The following is a 22851-nucleotide window of genomic DNA, read 5'->3' on the forward strand; positions in this document are numbered from 1 at the left end:
GTGAAGGGCAAAAAGAATTGTCATCTCAGCGTGCGAAAGGAGATGCTCAGCTGTTAATCTCACCAGCAGAAACATTAAATTGCTAAGATATTACTTCAGCTACTCTGAAAGCCTCCTTTTCAGATCACTACTATGGGCATCTCTGTTTTGGAACCCAAAGTCAGTAACACTGGACCCCACTCTCAGCCAATGATTAACTCCCAATCTGGGGTAGTTTACGAGGATATCTATTCAAGGGCAAAAGCACAAATATTCCTCTGTGGAGGTTATTAGAACACTCCACCAATGTGCAGAGAATAAAATTCCATTGAAACCAGACTGGGACCACATCAGGGTTGTAACTAGACCTCATAATTCAGCCAGCAGTCTACAATTCACCCAATTATATTCAGAACCTGTTGTTACAAGGCTGTTTGGATTTTTTTGCAAGTAACACTTTACCATGAGGTAGCTATTGACTACAAAACACAGTCACCGTATACAGAACCAAAACTAACTCTCCTAGGCTTCAATCAGACCCCAACAGGAGCAAACAGGTAGCTGAACAAACTACTGGGGTCAGCTGCACCGTGAGTGTAGACTTGCAAAATTCCCTTCCTCTTTTATATGTGAAACAAAAGGAGCCAGCCTCTCCTTTGCTGTGGTGGGTATCACACTGGTAAGTATCCAGAAGAGCCTTCACTAACTATTCCCTGGAAGGCTCACAACCTTTTACAACAGAATATACCCATTTATTTGCAGACTCCTGCAAGAGTGGCTAGTCTCTACCTTTTCCAGAGAACCAGCCAACCACACACAAAAAAAGAGTAAAGAGTAATTTGAGGGACAATCTGAAGAAGGAGCAAAAAGCAAAACCAAGTGAGAAATTTTACATGACAGGAAATAGCAGGAGGAAAGCGCCATCAAACAGAATGAATGAAAAAAGAAAGACGACAGCTGGAATCAAGCTGTAAGTCCATGGATGGCTGACTACCGCTCGTGGATGGGAAGACATCCTGGGGTTTTAACACAGTAAGTAATGGAAACAGTGTAGAGAAAAACAGGCCAGGGCCAAAAGAGTAGTCAAAAGTCTGAGAAAGAGCCATGTAGATTAGGAGAGGGGGTAATTATTTTTAATTTTCAACTATGTCTAAGATTAACTTGCAAACCTGAATGCAGGAAATAAAAAAACAGGCTCAAATAACCACAGCCATTCTGCTATAACCTTTTTCATAGATCTGAGAGTCACATAAAGGCTAATGCTAAAACTCAGACAGCCAGAATCCAAAACTCATCTGACCAGAAAACCTTAGTGAAGTCCAAGGGTAATCAAAAGCATGATGTGTGGTCACAAGAGGGCCAAGTCAAGGTCAGGAATGATTATCTAGGTATGAGTGGTGCCTAAGTGTATAGGACCCTCCAAATCAAAGAGCCCCTTATACCAGGCCCAATCACTTTAAGTGTAGATCTTAAAAACAGCCAAGAAGGTATAACCGAGAACACAGACTCAGTAACTGCAAAAAACAGAGGACATCTTGTTCCCATTATCACCTAGACACATTAATGCCAAGTAAAAATGTCCATCATAATGGAATCTCCCTCTCACTCCCTAAAGACAGCAGCAGTGGCTTGGCCAACTGACCAAAAGAAAAAGACCTCAGCTAATGATTTCCCTATGCTTCAAAATCCCACATTTGTATGACATGGATTACAGCACATGGGGGTAGGGGAGGGGGCCACGAGGTATCCACGCTATGTGCTATACTGCTATCCCACCTTCAAACCAAAAATTCCACAAAGCCAAACCAAGCAAAACAGCTCGTACAGCAAATCAATACTGCTCCTCCCTCAAAAGTACAGGACCACTGCCCAACAGATACAGTAATCAGCAGGCATCTCAAGTGCACGCACATCACAGTATTTCCTACATCTCAATGATGGACCAAGCTACACATTCCTCTCACTGCAAAACTAACTCCTATTAAATTGTCAATTGCCAAAAACATAGGGAAGCTTCCTGTAATCAAGACATGAGAAATATCTAGACATTCTCTACTCCCTAGTCATGCTCAGAGAGAAATACAACCAGGGAAAGTATCATAGTGCTCGCACCTTCACCCCCTGATTACAGAATGTGAAGATCTAAGCACACCCCGGTGACAAGTTACTGGTATTCGTCACCCCTTATGATGATACGTTAGCAGCCGCGGCAGCAGCAAACGGCTTCTTGGGGCTGTAAATTTCAGGCCTCAGCAGCAGACTCTGCTCGGCATCTCCCTGATTAGCAACCTCCTCTTCAGGAACTGTACACTCTGACGCTGCCAGCTAAACGAGGTCTGCCCTTCTGAAGGGGTGTGAGTGTGCGCGCGCGTGTGTGTGTGTGTGTGTGCGTGTGGTTTATGGTGTTTTATTCCTCTGTAAATTGTGTCATTACTGTCCGGAGAACAAGCAGCTCCTGGGCAGAGACATGGAAGAAACAATAAAATAGTAGTTACAGTCACACACTGTGCAATAAGTAAAATGCAGAGCGGGTGACTATCCAAAGCCTGCTCGTCAGCACCATCGCAGACCACATTTATAACAGTAATATTTCTGATGCTGCTTTTCATCAGGACATTCTGAAGTATGCCCACATCATCGCTTACTTTCTCCACAAGCTACTGATCCCTAGTCAAAACACACACACACACACACACACACACACACTCACACACACACCCTACCCTACCACACGCTCCAAGAGCAGAATCAACACAGAAAAAAAGGTCACTGGCTGAACTTGAGATATATGCCCTAAATCCAATTCCCTCCCCATTTCTTAGACCTAAACTGTAAAAGGAAAAATGAGTGGCTTGATGACACGCGCAGACTAAGGGCTGCCAAAAGTCAGGAAAATGGCAGCGTGCTGTCAGGGGCAAGGGACGTCCATCCCTCCCCCTGGCCTCCTGCCACACTCCCCATCTGCGGAGCCCATCCACAGTGCTGCGCTCTGGATGCAAAGGGCTGCTGCTGCTCAGCTTGTAAAAACCCTGCGGCATCCATGCAATGAACATAAAGAGCCGACAACAGCCTCCTGAGCTAGAGACCCGCAGAAGAGTCCCCAGACACAACCATCAGTTCTCCCAAAGCTGCCTAAGTTATCAGTACCAGATAGGAAGAAAAGGAACATCAGCCCAAACAGGGCTCCTTCAGGCACCACCAGCGAGCGCCCCCGATGGGGCCACTGGAAATGGGACAGCAAACACCCTTTCTACTGACATCCGGCTGCCTCTCCTGCTCCCCGAGGCTGTCTGCCAGGTCTGTTCTCCCCAAGCTACTCCTGGAAACACTAGTGAAACAACACCAAAGTGGGGGAAATACGGAGCACCCCACCCAGTTACAGCAATGGCCGGGGCTCACTGCACAGATCCCTTCCCCAGCCCCCAGAACAGCACAGCTGCCACCCTTTGTCCTCACACAATACAAAGCGCCACTTTCTGAGGCAAATACCCCTAGGCACCTAAGCGCAAGCCAACAAACTGGACACCTTAAGGGGTACTTAAAAGGAAGCCAAGCACCAGACAAATTCCCACAGAGGGGCAGCCCACAAAATACCCAGCCCATACTCCTCGTAACTGTCAAGGTCATCAAAAGCAAAGAAAATCTGAGAAACCATCAAATCCAAGAGGAGCTTAACGAGATATGACAACTAAATTTAGCGTGCTATTGAGGATGAGATTCTGCAACAGAAAACAGACATTAGAGGGAAAGTAATTTTAGTTGATAATAACGTATCAATGCCGATATACTACTTACAGTCGACGTGCCATAATCATGTCAGATAATAATAAGGGAAGCTGGGGGGAGTGGTGAAAGGGGGTAATGTGGGAACTCCGTAGTATCTGTTAATTTTTCTGTAAATCTAAAACTCTTCTAAAAATAAAGTCTCAATTTAAAAAGCTAGGTAAATGTTTACAAGTCCTTCCTAATTCAATCATTTTCTTATCAGCAAATTAGTTTGCTAACTTAGGCTACAAACCAAGTCTTGACCTCGTTTTGGTATAGGAGGGGCCACCTTCCTAGCCAGACCATCCCCAGAACTTCCTTTTCATCTGAAAGCCATATGACAAAAGGTCAAGGAAGTAGCTAGTATTTTTTGTTCTCTCCACGTTACCAAATAGGAATATAAAAGTCTAGCCAAAATTACTAAATATCCTTCCTTAAAAAACATCTCCGAGGGCTTCCCTGGTGGCACAGTGGTTGAGAGTCCGCCTGCCAATGCAGGGGACACGGGTTCGTGCCCCGGTCCGGGAAGATCCCACGTGCCACGGAGCAGCTGGGCCCGTGAGCCATGGGTGCTGAGCCTGTGCGTCCAGAGCCTGTGCTCCGCAACGGGAGCGGCCGCAACAGTGAGAGGCCTGAGTACCGCAAAAACAAAAAAAACCATCTCAGAGAGACATGATAATGAGCTCCATTCAAAGCTATGACATTTTTGCACAGCAAAAAATCATCAGGGCCAAACCCAGTAAGTACTAGAATCCACTGCATCCATGGATAGCTTATAACCTGACCTCCAGAACTGGACATGGCCAACAATATCACACAGCTAACTACTTAGGGTTATCTCCCGGATGAAGCCCTGAAGGGTAATAAGCTCCTTGAGAACGGGAACCACTTCTCATTCTTTTGCATCTTCTCAAAGCACCTAGTGTGGGGCTCTGTTGGTTAAGCAATCAGTTGGTACAGAGAACCAAGCTAGAGGCCTCTATCTTACCAGGCCGGGCAGTGAGAAGACTCCACCCCCTCTCCCCACCCCCAAGTGTTATTCAGGTCTGTGAAATCTGCAAGGCCCAAGCATCCAGCAGCAGGGACAGGGATGCCAAGCCATGTGCTCAAGGGACCATATGGCTACCAACAGCACAGATCAGCTAAAACGCCACAGGGAAGGCAGGCAGGAAACTGGCAAGCCACGACAGGCACAAAAGTCTCAAGTAGGCTCAGCTAATCGCTGTGAAGTGAACATTCCTCTCTGCTAACCTGGAGAGACAAGGATAGCCCTCCCTAGCATCTCCTTCCTTAAGAAGAGAAGCTGCTTAAGCAGAGAATGGAAACCAGTCTTTCAGTGCCACATGTATCCAGAGAATACTTTGTTGAGTTTCAAATTTCTCAGAAGTGAGACTCTCGGCCAACATTCCAACCTACAGCTTTGCATCAGTTCCAGAAGTCACCCAGAGGGTCCCAGAGGCACCTGGTTAAAGAGTTCACAGGTCACCTTTAGCAGGCTTTGCAGGCTATTTAGCTGTTCCCTGTACAATTAACTCCTGGGAGAGAGTGGTCCTCTCTTCAGCAGTCACTCTATTTGTTCAGGCCTTAGGGTCACATCAGGCTCAGAGCAGAATCCTTCAGCGAGAACTTGCATGACTGTCAGACTATGGTAGGGAGGGCCCAAGGCACGTGCTTAGGACCTTTTTAGGTTTCCTTGAAAGAGTAGTTTGTCATTAACAAATGTTTTAAATTCGGCAAAATGACTACAAAACTGCAGCTGGGTTCTAGCTTGTGAAAAGAAATACAGATCATTTTCCCTTTTACATTTAATGCTGATATCCCATGTTCTACAACAGGGTTTGGTAAACTGTGGCCAAGGGCCCACCACTTACTCTTGTAAATAAAGTTTTAGTGGAACACAGCCACGCCCATCATTTACATATTACCCACAGCTGTTTTCTTGCTACAGTGGCAGAACTGAGTAGTTGCAAAGAGACTGTATGACCCAGAAAGCCTAAAATATTTACTATATAGTCCTTTAAGAAAAAGTTGGTCAAGCTCCGCTCTACAACATATTAGAAAATGAACACACATGGGATGTACACTAGTTACCATTCCTGGGGAGCAAATATCCTCCAAAATACTCCTAAGGAAACAACTGCCATTTACAGAGAGATTTATTCCATTGTCTAAAAACTGGAAACGTGATAAACTACGTAATAACTTACTGGGGACTAGTTAAATAAATTACGATGCAGCCTTATAATGGAACACTGTGAACTAAAGCAAGTTCAAATATTTATTCTGTTACTCTCCCTAAATAACTCTACACAAAAATAAAGGGTTTGGGGGGCTGTTTTTTATTTTGTTTTGTTTTGTTGTTTGCCAAAAGCCCAAAAGGACAAAGATAATGGGAGAGAAGAATATAGCAACAAAACCTGGAAGCTGGAAAGCAGAGGGATGAGTGGTAACTGACTCCACAGACTCACAAAAGCTACATCCTGAGCTAGTGGTGAGAAAAGAAAATAGCCTTTCTGATTGATACTGCAGACTTCCCCTACCCAAGAGTAGGAAACTATCAAATCAGGAATCTCAAGGGGGGATGAAAATAAGGCCCAAAACTAGGACTGGTTTAAAATCTATGTAAGAAGCACCTGGATTTCAAGATGTATACCCTAAATCCCATACATGAGTTCATTGCTGCTAAGCCAGGGTTGAATACCTAATTCTTTGAGAGAGACAACCAAGGATCACCACATAACTGAGGAAAGCCTCTAATACGGAAAATAAGGGGTCAAAATAACCAAAGAGAATTAAAAACAACTTAGACAACAAAGACTATGCAGGGAGAAAAAAATCTTCAAAAAATTATTAATTCCTCAAAAGCCTAACAGATGATATTCATCTCTGAAATAAGTATTACATGTTATTTTTTAAACAGTATAAGAGAAACATTCAGAGAACAAAGAAAGCTCTTAGAAATTAAAATACAGCATCATAAATGAAATGTCTAATAGAAGAGATGAGAGACAAATATGAAGATATCTAGAAAGAAAAGACAAAAAGATGGAAAATATTAAGAAAAAATTAGATGACTAGTGCACGAATTCAAACATCCAAACAGGAATTCTAGAAAAACAGAGAGCAGATAAACAAGATGGAAATCAACAACAAAATAGTTGAAATTCCCAGACATAAAGGACTAAAAATTAAACCACAACGTGCTCACACATGGGTAAACAAAGAGCAGCATTGTGAAATTTCAGAATAAAGAAGAATTTGCTAACAGCTTACAGAAATAAAAAATATATCATAAGGATGAGAGATCAGACCACTAAAATACATGGAAAAAAAAAACTCCAATAGATAAATGACAGTGGAGCAATGACTTCATAATTCTAAAAGAAAATAACTTCTAACATAAAATTCTATACCCACCTAAACTATCATGTGTAATAACAGAGTAGATATGAAAGGTCTCAAAAAATTTACCTACCAAGCACTCTTTTCCCAAGAAGCTACAGAATGTGTGCCACCGAAATAAAGTAGTAAATCATAAAGAAGCCAAAAGATCCAGCAAACACAGTACCAATCCAGGAGTGAGGCAAAGAAAAACTCAGGATAATGGTAAAGAAATCGAAAGATGACAGCTTTATAAAAGAAAAAACAAGAACTAATCCAGGCTGGTACAGGTTACAAGGCTCCTGGAAAGTAGTATTGAAAAAGATAAAGGATAACAGACTGAATCAATGTCTTGAGAAGAGATTTAGACAGCCAGAATGTGGGGGCTGAATTAATATGTATGAGAAAGATATATACATAAATTTTAAAATAATTATTACCTCCAGGGAAAACAAAAAATCATGCAGGAAATGAAAAGTATTCATAATGTGCTATATGGCTCGGAAGTGATTAGCATTTACAAAGTAAACATTGAATATTAACTGAGCCAGAATTATGGTATAGTCCTATTAGAAGGCATAGAGAAAAATACACGCACACCCATGTGTGAAAAAACTAAATCTTCTCCTTCTATGGTGTGAAGGAAAAGGGGTTATGCCTGAAAAATCAAGAGTGAGCAATGTAACATTTTATTCCACGACATGGATTAGCAAAGAGTTGAAAATGGCTGCCTCGAGGGAGAGGGAAACAAACAGTACATTTCTTAAGCAGAGAATAGAGTTCTTCAAAAATGTTTACAGAAATGGCTGCCTCAAGGGAGAGGGAAACAGTACATTTCTGTTTTTCTTTTCCTTTTTTTTTTTAAAGTGACTCAGCCTTTGCAGTGTTGTTTTGGGAGGTCACCACTCTTTTTTTAAAATTTTATTTATTTATTTATTTATTTATTTATTTATTTATTTATTTATTTTTGGCTGCATTGGGTCTTCGTTGCTGCATGCAGGCTTTCTCCAGTTGCTGCGAGCAGGGGCTGCTCTTCGTTGCAGTGCGCGGGCTCTAGGAGCACAGACTTCAGTAGTTGTGGCACGTGGGTTCAGTAGTTGTGGCTCACATGCTCTAGAGCACAGGCTCAGTAGTTGTGGCGCATGGGCTTAGTTGCTCCGCGACATGTGGGATCTTCCCGGGCCAGGGATCAAACCCGTGTCCCCTGCATTGGCAGGTGGATTCTTAACCACTGCACAACCAGTGAAGCCCCCAGACAGTACATTTCTTAAGAAGACCCTAGAGTTCTTTAAAAATGTTTACGTGTTAAAAATAAAAACTTACAAACTTAAAAATTATATACAAAGGAATACAAGTCAGGACTATTCAAAAGTTGCTGCCAGTCTGCAATGAGATAAGGCACTTGTAGCAGAACATAAATCAACTACATCACCAAGAACATTTTTCTGTAGCAAGATTTTCTTGATGAAAGCAGCAATGCCTTGGTTTACATTCTGGCTCAAGCTCCTTATATCATATCAAGGTACTCTGAGTAGGACTGGTATAGATCAAGGGTCAGCAGACTTCTTCGGTAAAGGGCCAGATAGCAAATATTTTAGGCTTTGCAGGCCATATGGTCTCTGTCACAACCATTCACCTCTGCCACCGTATCACAAAAACAGCTCTAGACAATATGTAAACGAACAGACATGGCTATGTGCCAACTTACTCATGACACTGAAATTTGAATTTCATATTATTTCAATGTGCCACAGAAATTTTTTTTCTACGTAAAATCCATTCTTAGCTCACAGGCCACACAAAAACAAGTGACGGGCCAAATCTGGCCCGTGGGCCATAGTTTGCCAACCTCCGAGATTGACAGTATGATCAACTTTGTTTTTAAAAAAAAAAAAAAACCTGTGTCATAGTAATTCCATCTAGTATGAGTGTTTTTCCTTCTTTTTTATGTTTTTTCCTGTTTTAAAAACAAAAATAAGGCTGAAGAATTTCCAAAATTCAGTAAGTTTCAAAAACCATTTATCTACCTATAAACACCTTTTTCTCTCTACTCTGAACAAGTCTATATCCAAATGACCTAAATTTATGTTTAGGATACTACAAGATCCTTAATCAGTTGGCTTTTGGAGGCAATCTCCTCTACTCTGGCATTGTAACAAATAAAACTTCATTGTAATTAAAAACAAAAGCAAAAAAAATGCCTCACCCTGTTTTAAAACAAAAAAGACAAAACATAGATTCTGGGATCCTGGATTTTTTAAAATGGAAGAAATGTCCTATAAATGTCCTAAAGCTCTCCTTTTTCTAGTTATCAATAAAATCATATTCAAGATAAATGCAAAGCCACTGACTCAATTGTCTAATCCTTTAGCTGAAGAATTTTTCTTCAGCAATGCCTTAGGTTCCCCAACTGCCAAGGCCAAAAAACCCTTCAAAATCTTCTAGGTTTCTCTACAAACTCAATTTCAACTGAGGAGGGGCTGCTAGGGACAGTACAGGATAATGAGACCCTCCCAAGGGTCATCTACATCACTAATATCACAGATGCCCAAAGTGATGATGGTGAAAAATGGAAGGCCTGCCTCCTTAGTGAGTGAATTATCATCCTTTCATTGTGCAGTGTAGTCTTTAGAACAGATTATAGGAAACATAAACACACCAAGTTAAGTTTCAGTTAGGCAGAGTAGCCATGCCCAAGTTCCCAAACTAGTATGGTCCTCACAAAAAGAAGCAGGGGTCCATTCTGATCTTCATCAAGATGTGGAAGATGCATAGGGAGTATCCAACCAGGGGCTCCTCCCACTAATGTCCACTAAAAGTCACGATTATACTTAATCTTACAGGTGCTTAGAGACCATCTACCAGAAGAGGGAAGGGGCCGCTTGAACATTCTGTGACCTACTACTTTGGGCATCATAAAAAAGAAAGTGAAGAAATTCAGCCAATTCCTCGGAGACTTGTTAAAATTTTACCATTCTAAGAAAAAGCATTCCAGGATTTTTCAGACTGACAGTGCCACCTAGTGGCTTTGCATCTTAAACTCACTATTAGACATTTTTAGCACAGCCACTTCTCAAGCTCAAGGATATGGATATTTAACCACTTTAAGTCCATAAAGACAAAGCTTCCATTATGTCTTGCCAAAATTAACAAACAGTTAAAAACACTAGCAATTTTGGGAAAGTGAGGTCTACCACAGGTTCTAACACTCAAGGTACCAAACCCCACAATGAAGGAAAAAACACTTCTACAGCACTCCTGCTGGACCCAAACAATCTATCCAGTAGCTCTAGTTCACATCAGAGAAATCCATCTCAGGACACATCAGTGGAGAGCCCTCAATAAAACACATCACTAATTATTAGAGAAATGCAAATCAAAACTACAATGAGGTATCACTTCACACCAGTTAGAATGGGCATCATCAGAAAATCTACAAACAACAAATGCTGGAGAGGGTGTGGAGAAAAGGGAACTCTCCTGCACTGTTGGTGGGAATGTAAATTGATACAGCCACTATGAAGAACAGTATGGAGGTCCCTTAAAAAACTAAAAATAGAATTACCATATGACCCAGCAATCCCACTACTGGGCATATGCCCAGAGAAAACCATAATTCAAAAAGACACATGCGCCCCAATGTTCACTGCAGCACTATTTACAATAGCCAGGTCATGGAAGCAACCTAAATGTCCATCAACAGACGAATGGATAAAGAAGATCTGGTACATATATACAATGGAATATTACTCAGCCATAAAAAGGAACGAAATTGGGTCATTTGTAGAGATGGGGATGTTTCTAGAGACTGTCATACAGAGTGAAGTAAGTCAGAAAGAGAAAAACAAATATCGTATATTAACGCATATATGTGGAACCTAGAAAAATGGTACAGATGACCTGGTTTTCAGGGCAGAAATAGAGACACAGATGTAGAGAACAAACGTATGGACACCAAGGCGGGGAAGCCACGGGGGGGGTGTGATAAATTGGGCAATTGGGATTGACATGTATACACTGATGTGTATAAAATGGATGACTAATAAGAACCTGCTGTATAAAAAATAAATAAAATTAAATTAAAAAAAAAACACAAAACACATCACATTAGAAAAAATTCAAATCCACAAGAGTCCCAAAACAGAAAGGAGAGAAATTTGAAGTCATATATACTTGGGCATAAGAAATCTAAGAGAGGGCGTTCCCTGGCAGTCCAGTGGTTAGGACTCAGTGCTTTCACTGCCATTGGCCCAGGTTCAATCCCTGGTGGGAACTAAGATCCTACAGGCCATGCAGCATGGCCAAAAAAAGAAAAGAGAAATCTAAGAGAATGTCATTTGCTAAATGGACAGAACCTCCAGAATATGAGAGAGATTTCAAGGGGTCAATGTCTACAACTTTAACCCATGAACTTCTAGTGAAGTTATGCAAATTCAAGGCAAGAAATTTAAGTTCTTATGGTTTCTAAGTCCGCTACAATAAATACACACGTGCATGCAATCATGCACACACATCCATGCAAGCCATGCAGTGGTTTGCCTAAAATAGAAATGCTTCAGCTCTTGACTGATTATTCAGAGCTCTGTATTATCACTAGACATCGTCCACAATGCATCTCCAGATGCTGAGAATGACTCACCTTGGCAACAAACTGCTTGTCCTTTTGGTCCAAATTAGCAGTGGGAGCCACATAGTCTCTCCATATTCTCAGCCTGCGCTCCTTGGCAAACCTGGCAACAAAGCAAGGATGCAAATTACTCAGATGGACTAGGTCAGCAATGGAATCCACCATCACCACAGGAGCAAACAGCACAGAATCCTACCCTATCTCATAGACAAGGCACCCAGCAGAAACGGCCAATCAAACCTGAACAAAGCATGACAGCCACAAGAAAAACTGTACAGCAACTGGAACTATCCAAGATGCATATATACCATAAACCCATGGCTGATAGGCTGAGGTCTGGGTGTACACTTTTCTGAGTCTGGACAGTACAAGTCCACCTCAATAATTAGCTCTTTTGGCTTATCAAGTACCTCCTGAGCTATTACTAAATGCCAGGCGCTGGAATGACGAACACAGAGCAACTACTCTCTTAAATGGGAGGGAGAACACACACATCTAACAAATATATTTTTTAAAAAGCATAGGCCCGCTCAATTTCCATTTGAATTATGAAAAGGCTGTCAGCAACCCAAAGCCCATGTGGAAAACAAGAACAAAATTGTCACTCTAGTGCAACTAATGATTATGAAAAATGGACAAAAATCCAATAGAATTTCACTGCCAAAAGGTAAAAAATCATGCTGGCAGAAATTTGTTTTAGAGTAGTAAGCCCAGGAGACATTTTTTTGAGTCAGATTAAGAGAGGGAAAGGGAATATGTGCAAAGATTTTTTTTTAATCATATATATATGCACACACATATATTATATATCAGTAAAAAACTGTCAAAGTATTTATTGAGAAATAAATGGATGGAGGGGAAAGGGACTATTAAACTATTATTTCTGAAAACAGTATTGCAACCTTTAAAAGCAGCATGTAGTAGTTGTAAAGCACATGAAATACTTCAATACAGATTTACCAACAATGCAAGCAAGTCTATAACACAGCATGCAAAACAACAGGCAAGTAATCATATCACTGAAACATGATTTGCATTCCTTGGTCTAAACCTGTTTTTTAATGATGAGCACTCTTAAAAATCTCTTATAGATGTTATAAAACATGTAGAAACTACTGTCACTGTAACTCACTTTCTTCAGAGAGAGGCAGGAACTTAAAGAATGCAAAAAGAACTACCAACCAAAATAATAATTTAGAATAATAGACTTACAGGATCTTCTGAACAACAATAAAAAAATTGAGCATCATGAAATAATCAGAGGTATCTGGAACGCTGTGCTTGATAAGGGTATTGTATCTTTTGAATTTAACTGTGGAACATAAAAATACTAGACAATTTGTACAACCATTGTGTTTTTTCAATCAGTCTACCTTTGTCAGGCAGGCCATATCAAATGGCCCAGACAAAAAATCCCAAGTATTTCTGCTTACAGGTACAGAAAGCTGTAAAAGAGCTAGCAAAGGGGAAACACAGTCATTTAATTCACGTTCTTGCACATCTCCTAGCTGTGCACCTCAAAGGCAAAAATGTGAAGTTATCAAGACCGTTATAGTCTTACGACTCTGAAATAAGCCACACAGGCTTGAGTGGAACGTTGTCACTAATGGTCCTGGCCTTCTACCTAAATGTATCCTGAGAGACAGTTGCTGGGACTTTGAGAACATCATCTCTATTCATCTACCTGCTTCATTTTCTTCCATCTGCCCCATCAGGAACATCAAGTTCACCTATATACCTGGAAACATTTTGAAACAGCCACTGATCTTGGCAAGATCCAACTAGCATTTGCCTGGAAATCAGTTATTGCTACATCTGCTTTAACCATGAGGCACCTAGCCAAAAACACCTCACAGTTGCATTAGCATTTATAACTACAACATACTGTTAGATAAATTAGGGCATCAGGCCTCACAACAACATTGGATAGTTCTGTTTGGGGACCCACCGGCTCTATCTTTCCATCATATGCCTGGCTCCAGCCTGTATGTCGGGAAGTAGCTGATAAGCTATTTCACTGTCCTCAAATAAGCCTCAAGTTTATTTCATTTCAAATGCCTAAAACCTGGGGTTTAAGTGATGGGCTTGGAGAAACAGTGTACTGAAAACGCTAAAAAAGCAAGTCAGGTGAAGAATAATGTCTGAGTGAAAAATCTAGGCCCCTAGTATACAGCACTGACTTAGACTGAACCTGGAGACTTATAAGTAAGCCACTCCTCTCTGAGATCCTGGCCTCTTTTGGAATTTCCCTAATCCTTTACACTGACATGGATGGGTGAGAGAAGATCCCTAGATTTCTTCCCCTGAAGATCCCTACCAAGACCCTTGGCTGGAAGGCTTCCCCGACAGACCTTACCTCTCAGCCGCCCTCAGCTTTTCTGCACCCCGTGTGTAAACTGCAATCGACCAATCCACACAGCGGGCAAAACCTTCCTTCAGGAGGAGCTCTGTGATGTTGCCATTCTGAAAAACGAGGCACGTGAGAAAGCAGGCATAGATTAGATTCTATTGCAAGAGAATCTGTTTCTCTAGACTTCTGACATGATTAACATTGCCACAGTCTACTTTGCAGTTTAAAAAAAAAAAAAAGAAGAGCCATTTCTCTCATTAAGAAATCAGCCATAAGAGGGGAGATGCTGCTCTGCGACTCCTTTCAACAGCCTTGGCTTCACATCCCACAACACCCAGCACAGTAACTCTCACTTAACAGGGGTAGGATAAATGTTAGTGGCATTGAATGGAATTGACATTTCAATAGCTCTTCTTGTGGGCTGAGGATGTTAATCTTCAGTAGAGATTATACCTATTATTTCCTTCCCTGAGATCAGCACTTACTCCCCTTTTCATAAGGGGAAAGCTAAAGAACAGGCTGAGTAAGGGATAACTTAAGTTACATTTTGCCCAGTGAATTGCAATTCACATTCTACTGTGACACAGAGCCATCTGGCAGGGCTCTGGCAGACAGCTAGCACTCCAGAAGAAACAGACATGACCTTGGCACATTCCAAACCAAGCCTCCCAGCCTTCCACAGCTGCCATCATGGAAGAATTCTTTAGCCAAAGAGTAACAATAGTTTATTCTGTATTGGATAGAGGTTACAATAATGAAAATCTACTTAAACTTGGGTGCTAAAAAACAAAGTCATTTCCCATCCAAGAATACCCCACCTACCAAAGTATACAACAGAGTAAAACTCCCAATAGTCAGAACTACAAGAACTTAAAGAACCTGGTTCCTACTCAAAAGCAGAGTTAGGCAGTAACTGGATAAGGCCTGGAACAGTTTTTCCATAGAATGGTTTCCTCTTCAGAGTTCTACCAAAACCCCACATAGCTAACTTCTAGACCTGCATACAAAACTCACCAATCCCATCCAGAAGCTTCATCACCACTTCTCACTGATGTGGCAACCTCCCACCTTTCTTATTGGCAAGCTTTAGGACCAGCCCTTGGGAAAATAAGTGCTAGAGTCCTTCCTCCCCTTATAAACCCAGTAACAACTGAGATGAGTTTTCTAAAAGTACAAAGTTGCAGATTTGTCCAATTCTATCAGGTAACTGATAACTCCCTAGAAAAGGCCTCAAAATCAGTAGATTATAATCCTGCCAAGACATTTCAGTGGCTCATGAATATACAGGGGAAGAAGAAAAGCAAACTACAGCTCTTCAAACCCCAAGTGGAACCCCCCACACACACATCCCACATGGCCCAGTCTGCATAGGCACACTCACTGGATGAAGGATGGTACCCAGAATGTTCTGGTTGTGGCAGCTTTCCAGAATGATCTGGACATCTCTCTGAAGCAGTCGAGACTCGGTGAAAAATTTGGCTTCTGCGGCAAAAGGTTCTGGTGTTTCACTGCCATCTGCTTCCCGTCGAAAAGTTGGGCACTAAAGCAAAAGTAAGGCGAGTGGGTGACGCAGCCTAATGTGAGTGCTGGGCCCGCTCAGGCCACAGGGAACCGTCCAAAAAGCACAAACCCCACAAAACTGAGCTTGGAAAGGTCTCAAATCAGGTCTTCCAACCCTTTTTAAAGCATACTGATAAAATGCAACTAGAGATATCGTCATCCCACACTTTTTGGTAAAGCAAACAAAACTCATGTTACCATGGGGAAAATCATCTTAATTATATCAATACTTGAAAATGACCCCTTGCCAAGTAGAGATTCACCAATGCCTCGCTTTAAATCCCTGATTATCTCTTTAATCAAAATGGGTATTTTATACTGACAAGCCACACTCAACAAACTTCAGAGCCTCCCATCCCCTCCTCCCTAGGTTTCAACAATCTCAGCACAGCCCACTCCAAACAGACCCTGAGTACTTAAAAAATAACGTCTTATTTGATCTAATTAGAACTGTCCAACTGCAAAGTTTAAAGTACTCTAGTCAATGTTAACAGCCCATACAAGAAAGAAACAGTACATACGAAGTCCCCAAGTAGAAGAGTCTGTCACTGAACGCTTCCACAAACCCTATCACCACCCTGTAGCCCAATGTATGATCTGACCTTGATCCCTGACAGCATGACCGTGACCAGGTAGTAGTCAGGCAGGAGCAGGGCCCTGACCACACTGCCGTCCCTCACGTGCTCGATGATAGCTGCATGACAGAACAAACGCCTTGAGTCATAGCAAAAGTCGTGCCGAGGATAAACAATGCCCAAACAAACTGCCCAGAATGCAGTTCCTCTCCCCCAAACCCCAAGAAAGCCTCCCTCCAAGAGGTGACAAAGCACCGGCACATCACGAGTGTTCACACAACAGACTCCTGCCCAAACTATTCCTGGGGGATTTGGTTCAGACCAACGTCTACGTCTTTTGAACCTTCTGGGACCTCATGGCTTACACCTAAGCAACCTAGCTTACAGATAACAAAGCTTATCTGTGTACTGAGTGCCTGGCAAAAAAATAACAACAATTCAGGATTGGTAATAATTTTATTTTACTGAGTCTGTAAGTTAATATGATCTCAAAGTAGGACCAAGAACTATACAGAATGTGTGTGTGTGTGTGTGTGTGTGTGTGTGTGTATGCATGCACGCACATGGGCACACGCATATGTGTTTCGCTATATACAGAATACACATGTCTACCTTGACGTTTTGGGGACAGTATTTAGGTAGCCATCTTTTAGAGAAAATAGGAAGATCCCCCATGTGCAAAATTACCAGCAATTTACTAGCTTGTAGCCGCAAAGGAATAACCTCAGCAAAATACATCTGATGCAACCTATATGAACTGGATTCAAGCTCCCTTCCAAAATACCGGGTGTTGTTTTCCCCTTAACAATTTCCCTTGGGCACTAAAGCAGAATTGCTTTTATTAACCTCAAGGAGCTCAAGAGCAGATAGAGAGAAATCACCCTGAGTCACATCCGTCTTTTCCCGACAGCCTCACCATTAACAGGCTTCTGGTGGTGCGAGTCCACAAAGTGCCTTGGGTTCTCAATGGTATACTTGAGGTCCCGGAGAGTATGTGAACCATTCCCCTCACTCCACATTCCTTTCTTAGCTGCTTTTGCTTGCTCCTCACACTCCGAAAGCCGGTTCTGCTCAGGACTGGGACGTGAGAAATAATAAACACATGTGGTTAGTGAATTCACAACAGAAATATCAGGCTCATCTTTGATTCTGGGTTTCTTCAGCAACTTCTCCCCTTGAAAAGACCAAAGAGTTTGTTTCACATCTGTGGCTTCAGACCCAGGCCTATAAACAGAAACCCATCATGAGTGCAACTTCTGGATTTCAGACTTATTCCCTCAAACAAAAGATTCAATCATAACAGCATTTAATGAGAGTATCCAAAGAACACGCGTCTCGGTACTGCCACCATCAGTGATTACAAGAGAACAAGCTGGTGGCTCGGAAGGGAGCCGCTCCAGGAGGGAGAGCTTCATTTAACCACCCCAGATTCAGGAACTAGAATCCGGGCAGAGCTCGGCAGGACACAGCGCAGGGAAAGTGACTAAGAACCACCCTTACTCCCTGTTGTCTGCAGAACAGAGCTGGGGAATGCAGAACAAATACCATTACAGACAATGTCACCCCAAAACTACTTACACATTCAATAAGGCCAGCTAAGCAAAGCAGTCTGAAGATGAAGACTCCTTCATTAGACAGGAAACCAAACTACATACAAGAGCAGCCAGAAAGTCAGTAGACAGACCGGAAAACAAAAACAAAAAAACACCCAGAACAACCAAACCCAGAAATGGCTCTGCTCTTCTCTCTCTCATACGTATCCGAGCTGAAGTGAACCTGGAAAGCCTTTCCACGATGTCAGCGCCTCGTTCCATCAACAGCCTTCTGCAGAAACTGAAGCTCCCACCTTGATCAGTAGGGATTTTCAACAGGGACTCCTAACCTACAATTTCTCAAGCCAGAAATCCTCAGTACTGCTCTTTCCCTCCTCCCCACAAAAAAAAACAATCATCAACTTCAGAGATCCAAAATTACTGCCAGAATTCCACAGGGGAAAAAAAAATGTAGCTTGAGATAGAAGCAAACATTGAAACTGAGAAACGAAGGCTTTAAATCAAGACAACTTTGGAGAAAAAAGGATTGGGACTCCAGGGGAGATATCTTTGTTGAGATGATACAATACTGCTTTGGGTTTTTTAAAAATTCTTCATTCTGGTTGCAAACTGGATTCCAAAAAACACTGCAACAGTAATCATGCCAGCAACTGTCCTTAAGACACAACTTTGGCGTGCTTCCAAAATCAGGACCTAAGACAAATGTCAGAATTCAACAAATTCCCACATGCTCACACCCCAATTATAAGCTCTAGCCAACGACTCTTTGGAATCATAAAGGACCAAAGAAGTATATGGTGAATGACTTGACCACAAAGTCTATGAAGGCAGGAAGGAGGCAAACTGTACATTTTGGCCTTTCTTCCTCCCCATCATTGGTACAGTTCATGCAAAGATTTATCTAAAGCGTCTTCTACAGCTACAGTCATAATACAACAAGGATTTAATGATTTAAACAGCATCTTTGGGGAGTTCCCTGGCAGTCCAGTGGTTAGGACTCTTCACTGCCATGGTCCCAGGTTCAATCCCTGGTCAGGAACTAAGATCCCACAAGCCGCGTGGTACAGTAAAAAACTAAAAAAATTTTTAAAAAAGCCAGGATTGGTTCAAGATGGCAGAGTAGAAAGACATATTCTCACTCTGTCTTGGGAGAGCACCGAAAGCACAACTAACTGCTGAACAATCATCGACAGGAAGACGCTGGAACTCACCAAAAAAGATACCCCACATCCAAAAACAAAGGAGAAGCCACAATGAGATGGTAGGAGGGGCACAATCACAATAAAATCAAGTCCCATAACTGCTGGGTGGGTGACTCACAAACTGGAGAACACTTATACCACAGAAGTCCACCCACTGGAGTGAAGGTTCTGAGCCCCATGTCAGGCTTCCCAACCTGGGATCTGGCAACGGGAGGAGGAATTCCTAGAGAATCAGACTTTGAAGGCTAGCAAGATTTCATTGCAGGATGTCAAGAGGACTGGGGGAAACAAACTCCATTCATGGGGGGTACACACTAAGTAGTGTGCACATCGGGACCCAGGGGAAGGAGCAGTGACCCCATAGGAGACTGAACCAGACCTACCTGCTAGTGTTGGAGGGTCTCCTGCAGAGGCGGAGGGGTGGCTACGTCTCACCGTGAGGACAAGGACACTGGCAGCAGAAGTTCTGGGAAGTACTCCTTGGCGTGAACCCTTCCAGAGTCCGCCATTAACCCCACCAAAGAGCCTGGGTAAGCTCCAGTGTTGGGTCACCTCAGGCCAAACAACCAACAGGGAGGGAACCCAGCCCCACCCATCAGCAGACAAGCAGATTAAAGTTTTACTGAGCTCTGCTCACCAGAGCAACAACCAGCTCTACCCACCACCAGTCCCTCCCATAAGTAAACTTGCACAAGCCTCTGAGATAGCCTCATCCACTAGAGGACAGACAACAGAAGCAAGAACTACAATCCTGCAACCTGTGGGAAAAAAAACACATTTACAGAAAAACACACAAGATGAAAAGGCAGAGGGCTACGTACCACATGAAGGAACAAGATAAAACCCCAGAAAAACAACTAAATGAAGTGGAGATAGGCAACCTTCCAGAAAAAGAATTCAGAATAATGACAGTGAAGATGATCCAGGACCTCAGAAAAAGAATGGAGGCAAAGATCAAGAAGATGCAAGAAATGCTTAACAAAGACCTAGAAGAATTAAAGAACAAACAAACAGAGATGAACAATACAATAACTGAAATGAAAAATACACTAGAAGGGAATCAATAGCAGAATAACTGAGGCAGAAGAACAGATAAGTGACCTGGAAGACATAATGGTGGAATTCACTGCTATGGAACAGAATAAAGAAAAAAGAATGAAAAGAAATGAAGACAGCCTAAGAGACCTCTGGGACAATATTAAACGCAACAACATTTGCATTATAGGGGTCCCAGAAGGAGAAGAGAGAGAGAAAGGACCCAAGAAAACACCTGAAGTGATTACAGTCGAAAGCTTCCTAACATGGGAAAGGAAATAGGCACCCAAGTCTGGGAAGCGCAGAGAGTCCCATACAGGATAAACCCAAGGAGAAACATGCCAAGACACATAGTAATCAAATTGGTAAAAATTAAAGACAAAGAAAAATTATCGACAGCAGCAAGGGAAAAACAACAAATAACATACAAGGGAACTCCCATAAGGTTAACAGCTGATTTCTCAGCAGAAACTCTACAAGCGAGAAGGGAGTGGCAGGACATATTTAAAGGGATGAAAGGGAAGAATCTACAACCAAGATTACTCTACCTGGCAAGGATCTCATTCAGATTCAATGGAGAAATCAAAAGCTTTTCAGACAAGCAAAAGCTAAGAGAATTCAGCAGCACCAAAAGAGCTCTACAACAAATGCCAAAGGAACTTCTCTAAGTGGGAAACCAAAGAGAAGAAAAGGACCTACAAAAACAAACTCAGAACAATTAAGAAAATGGTAATAGGAATATACATATCAATAATTACCTTAAAGGTGAATGGATTAAATGCTCCAACCAAAAGACACAGGCTTGCTGAATGCATACAAAAACAAGACCCATACATCCGCTATCTACAAGAGAACGACTTCAGACCTAGGGACACATACAGACTGAAAGTGAGGGAATGGAAAAAGATATTCCATGCAAATGGAAATCAAAAGAAAGCTGGAGTAGCAATACTCATACCAGATAAAATAGACTTTAAAATAAAGAATGTTACAAGAGACAAGGAAGGAAACTACATAATGATCAAGGGATCAATCCAAGAAGATATAACAATTATAAATATATATGCACCCAACATAGGAGCACCTCAATACATAAGGCAACTGCTAACAGCCATAAAAGAGGAAATCGACATGATCCAAACAGAAAATTAATAAGGAAACACAGCTTTAAAAGACACAATAGACGAGATACATTTAATTGATATTTATAGGACATTCCATCCAAAAACAACAGATTACACTTTCTTCTCAAGTTCGCATGGAACATTCTCCAGGATACATCACATCTTGGGTCACAAATCAAGCATCAGTAAATTTCAGAAAATTGAAATCATATCAAGCATCTTTTCTGACCACAACGCTATGAGATTAGAAATCAATTACAGGGGGAAAAAACGTACAAAACACAAACACATGGAGGCTAAACAATAAGTTACAGAATAACCAAGAGATCATTGAAGAAATCAAAGAGGAAATAAAAAAATACCTAGTGACAAAAGACAATGAAAACACGATGATCCAAAACCTATGGGATGCAGCAAAAGCAGTTCTAAGAGGTAAGTTTATAGGCATATAAGCCTACCTCAAGAAACAAGAAAAATCTCAAATAAACAATCTAACCTTACACCTAAAGGAACTAGAGAAAGAAAAACAAACAAAAGCCAAAGTTAGCAGAAAGAAAGAAATCACAAAGATCAGAGCAGAAATAAATGAAATAGAAACAAAGAAAATAAGGGCAAAGATGAATAAAACTAAAAGCTGGTTCTTTGAGAAGATAAACAAAATTGATAAACCATTAGCCAGACTCATCAAGAAAAAGAGGTCGGACTCGAATCAATAAAATTAGAAATGAAAAAGAAGTTAAAACAGACACCGCATAAATACAAAGCATCCTAAGAGACTACTACAAGCAACTCTATGCCAATAAAATGGAGAACCTGGAAGAAATGGACAAATTCTTAGAAAGTTATAACCTTCCAAGACTGAACCAGGAAGAAATAGAAAATGTGAACACACCAATCACAAGCAATGAAATTGAAACTGTGATTAAAAATCTTCCAACAGGGGCTTCCCTGGTGGCACAGTGGTTGAGAGTCCGCCTGCCCATGCAGGAGACACAGGTTCGTGCCCCGGTCCGGGAAGATCCCACATGTCGCGGAGCGGTTGGGCCCGTGAGCCATGGCCGCTGAGCCTGCGCGTCCGGAGCCTGTGCTCCACAACGGGAGAGGCCACAACAGTGAGAGGCCCGCGTACCACAGAAAAAAAAAAAAAAAAATCTTCCAACAAACAAAAGTCCAGAACCAGATGGCTTCACAGGTGAATTCTTCACAGGTGATGGCTTCACAGGTCAAATATTTAGAGAAGAGCTAACACACAACCTTCTCAAACTCTTCCAAAATATTGCAGAGGAAGAAACACTCCCAAACTCATTCTATGAGGCCACCATCACCCTGATACCAAAGCCAGACAAAGATACTAAAAAACAAGAAAATTACAGACCAACATCACTGATGAATATAGATGCAAAAATCCTCAACAAATTACTAGCAAACAGAATCCAACAACACATTAAAAGAATCATACGGGGCTTCCCTGGTGGCGTAGTGGTTGAGAGTCCGCCTGCCGATGCAGGGGACACGGGTTCGTGCCCCGGTCCGGGAGGATCCCACATGCCGCAGAGTGGCTGGGCCTGTGAGCCATGGCCGCTGAGCCTGCGCGTCTGGAGCCTGTGCTCCACAATGGGAGAGGCCACAACAGTGAGAGGCACGCGTACCGCAAAAAAAAAAAAAAAAAAAGAATCATACACTATGATCAAGTGGGATAT

The 22851-nt window shown here is 42.0% G+C and overlaps 1 protein-coding gene across 1 annotated transcript in view; it reads right to left on the bottom strand.

The window, feature by feature from the left end:
* Positions 1-22851, bottom strand: part of SND1 (staphylococcal nuclease and tudor domain containing 1) — a 418878-nt gene that overhangs the window by 348200 nt on the left and 47827 nt on the right. The window contains exons 5-9 of the mRNA XM_004265475.3: positions 17154-17314; positions 16265-16356; positions 15484-15642; positions 14109-14215; positions 11765-11855 (exon numbers count right to left, since the gene is read on the bottom strand). Of these exons, the coding sequence (XP_004265523.1) occupies positions 11765-11855; positions 14109-14215; positions 15484-15642; positions 16265-16356; positions 17154-17314 (610 nt within the window). The remainder of the gene's footprint in view (positions 1-11764; positions 11856-14108; positions 14216-15483; positions 15643-16264; positions 16357-17153; positions 17315-22851) is intronic.

The sequence above is a fragment of the Orcinus orca genome, chromosome 9 (genome assembly GCF_937001465.1).
Source record: "Orcinus orca chromosome 9, mOrcOrc1.1, whole genome shotgun sequence".
Lineage (NCBI taxonomy): Eukaryota > Metazoa > Chordata > Mammalia > Artiodactyla > Delphinidae > Orcinus > Orcinus orca.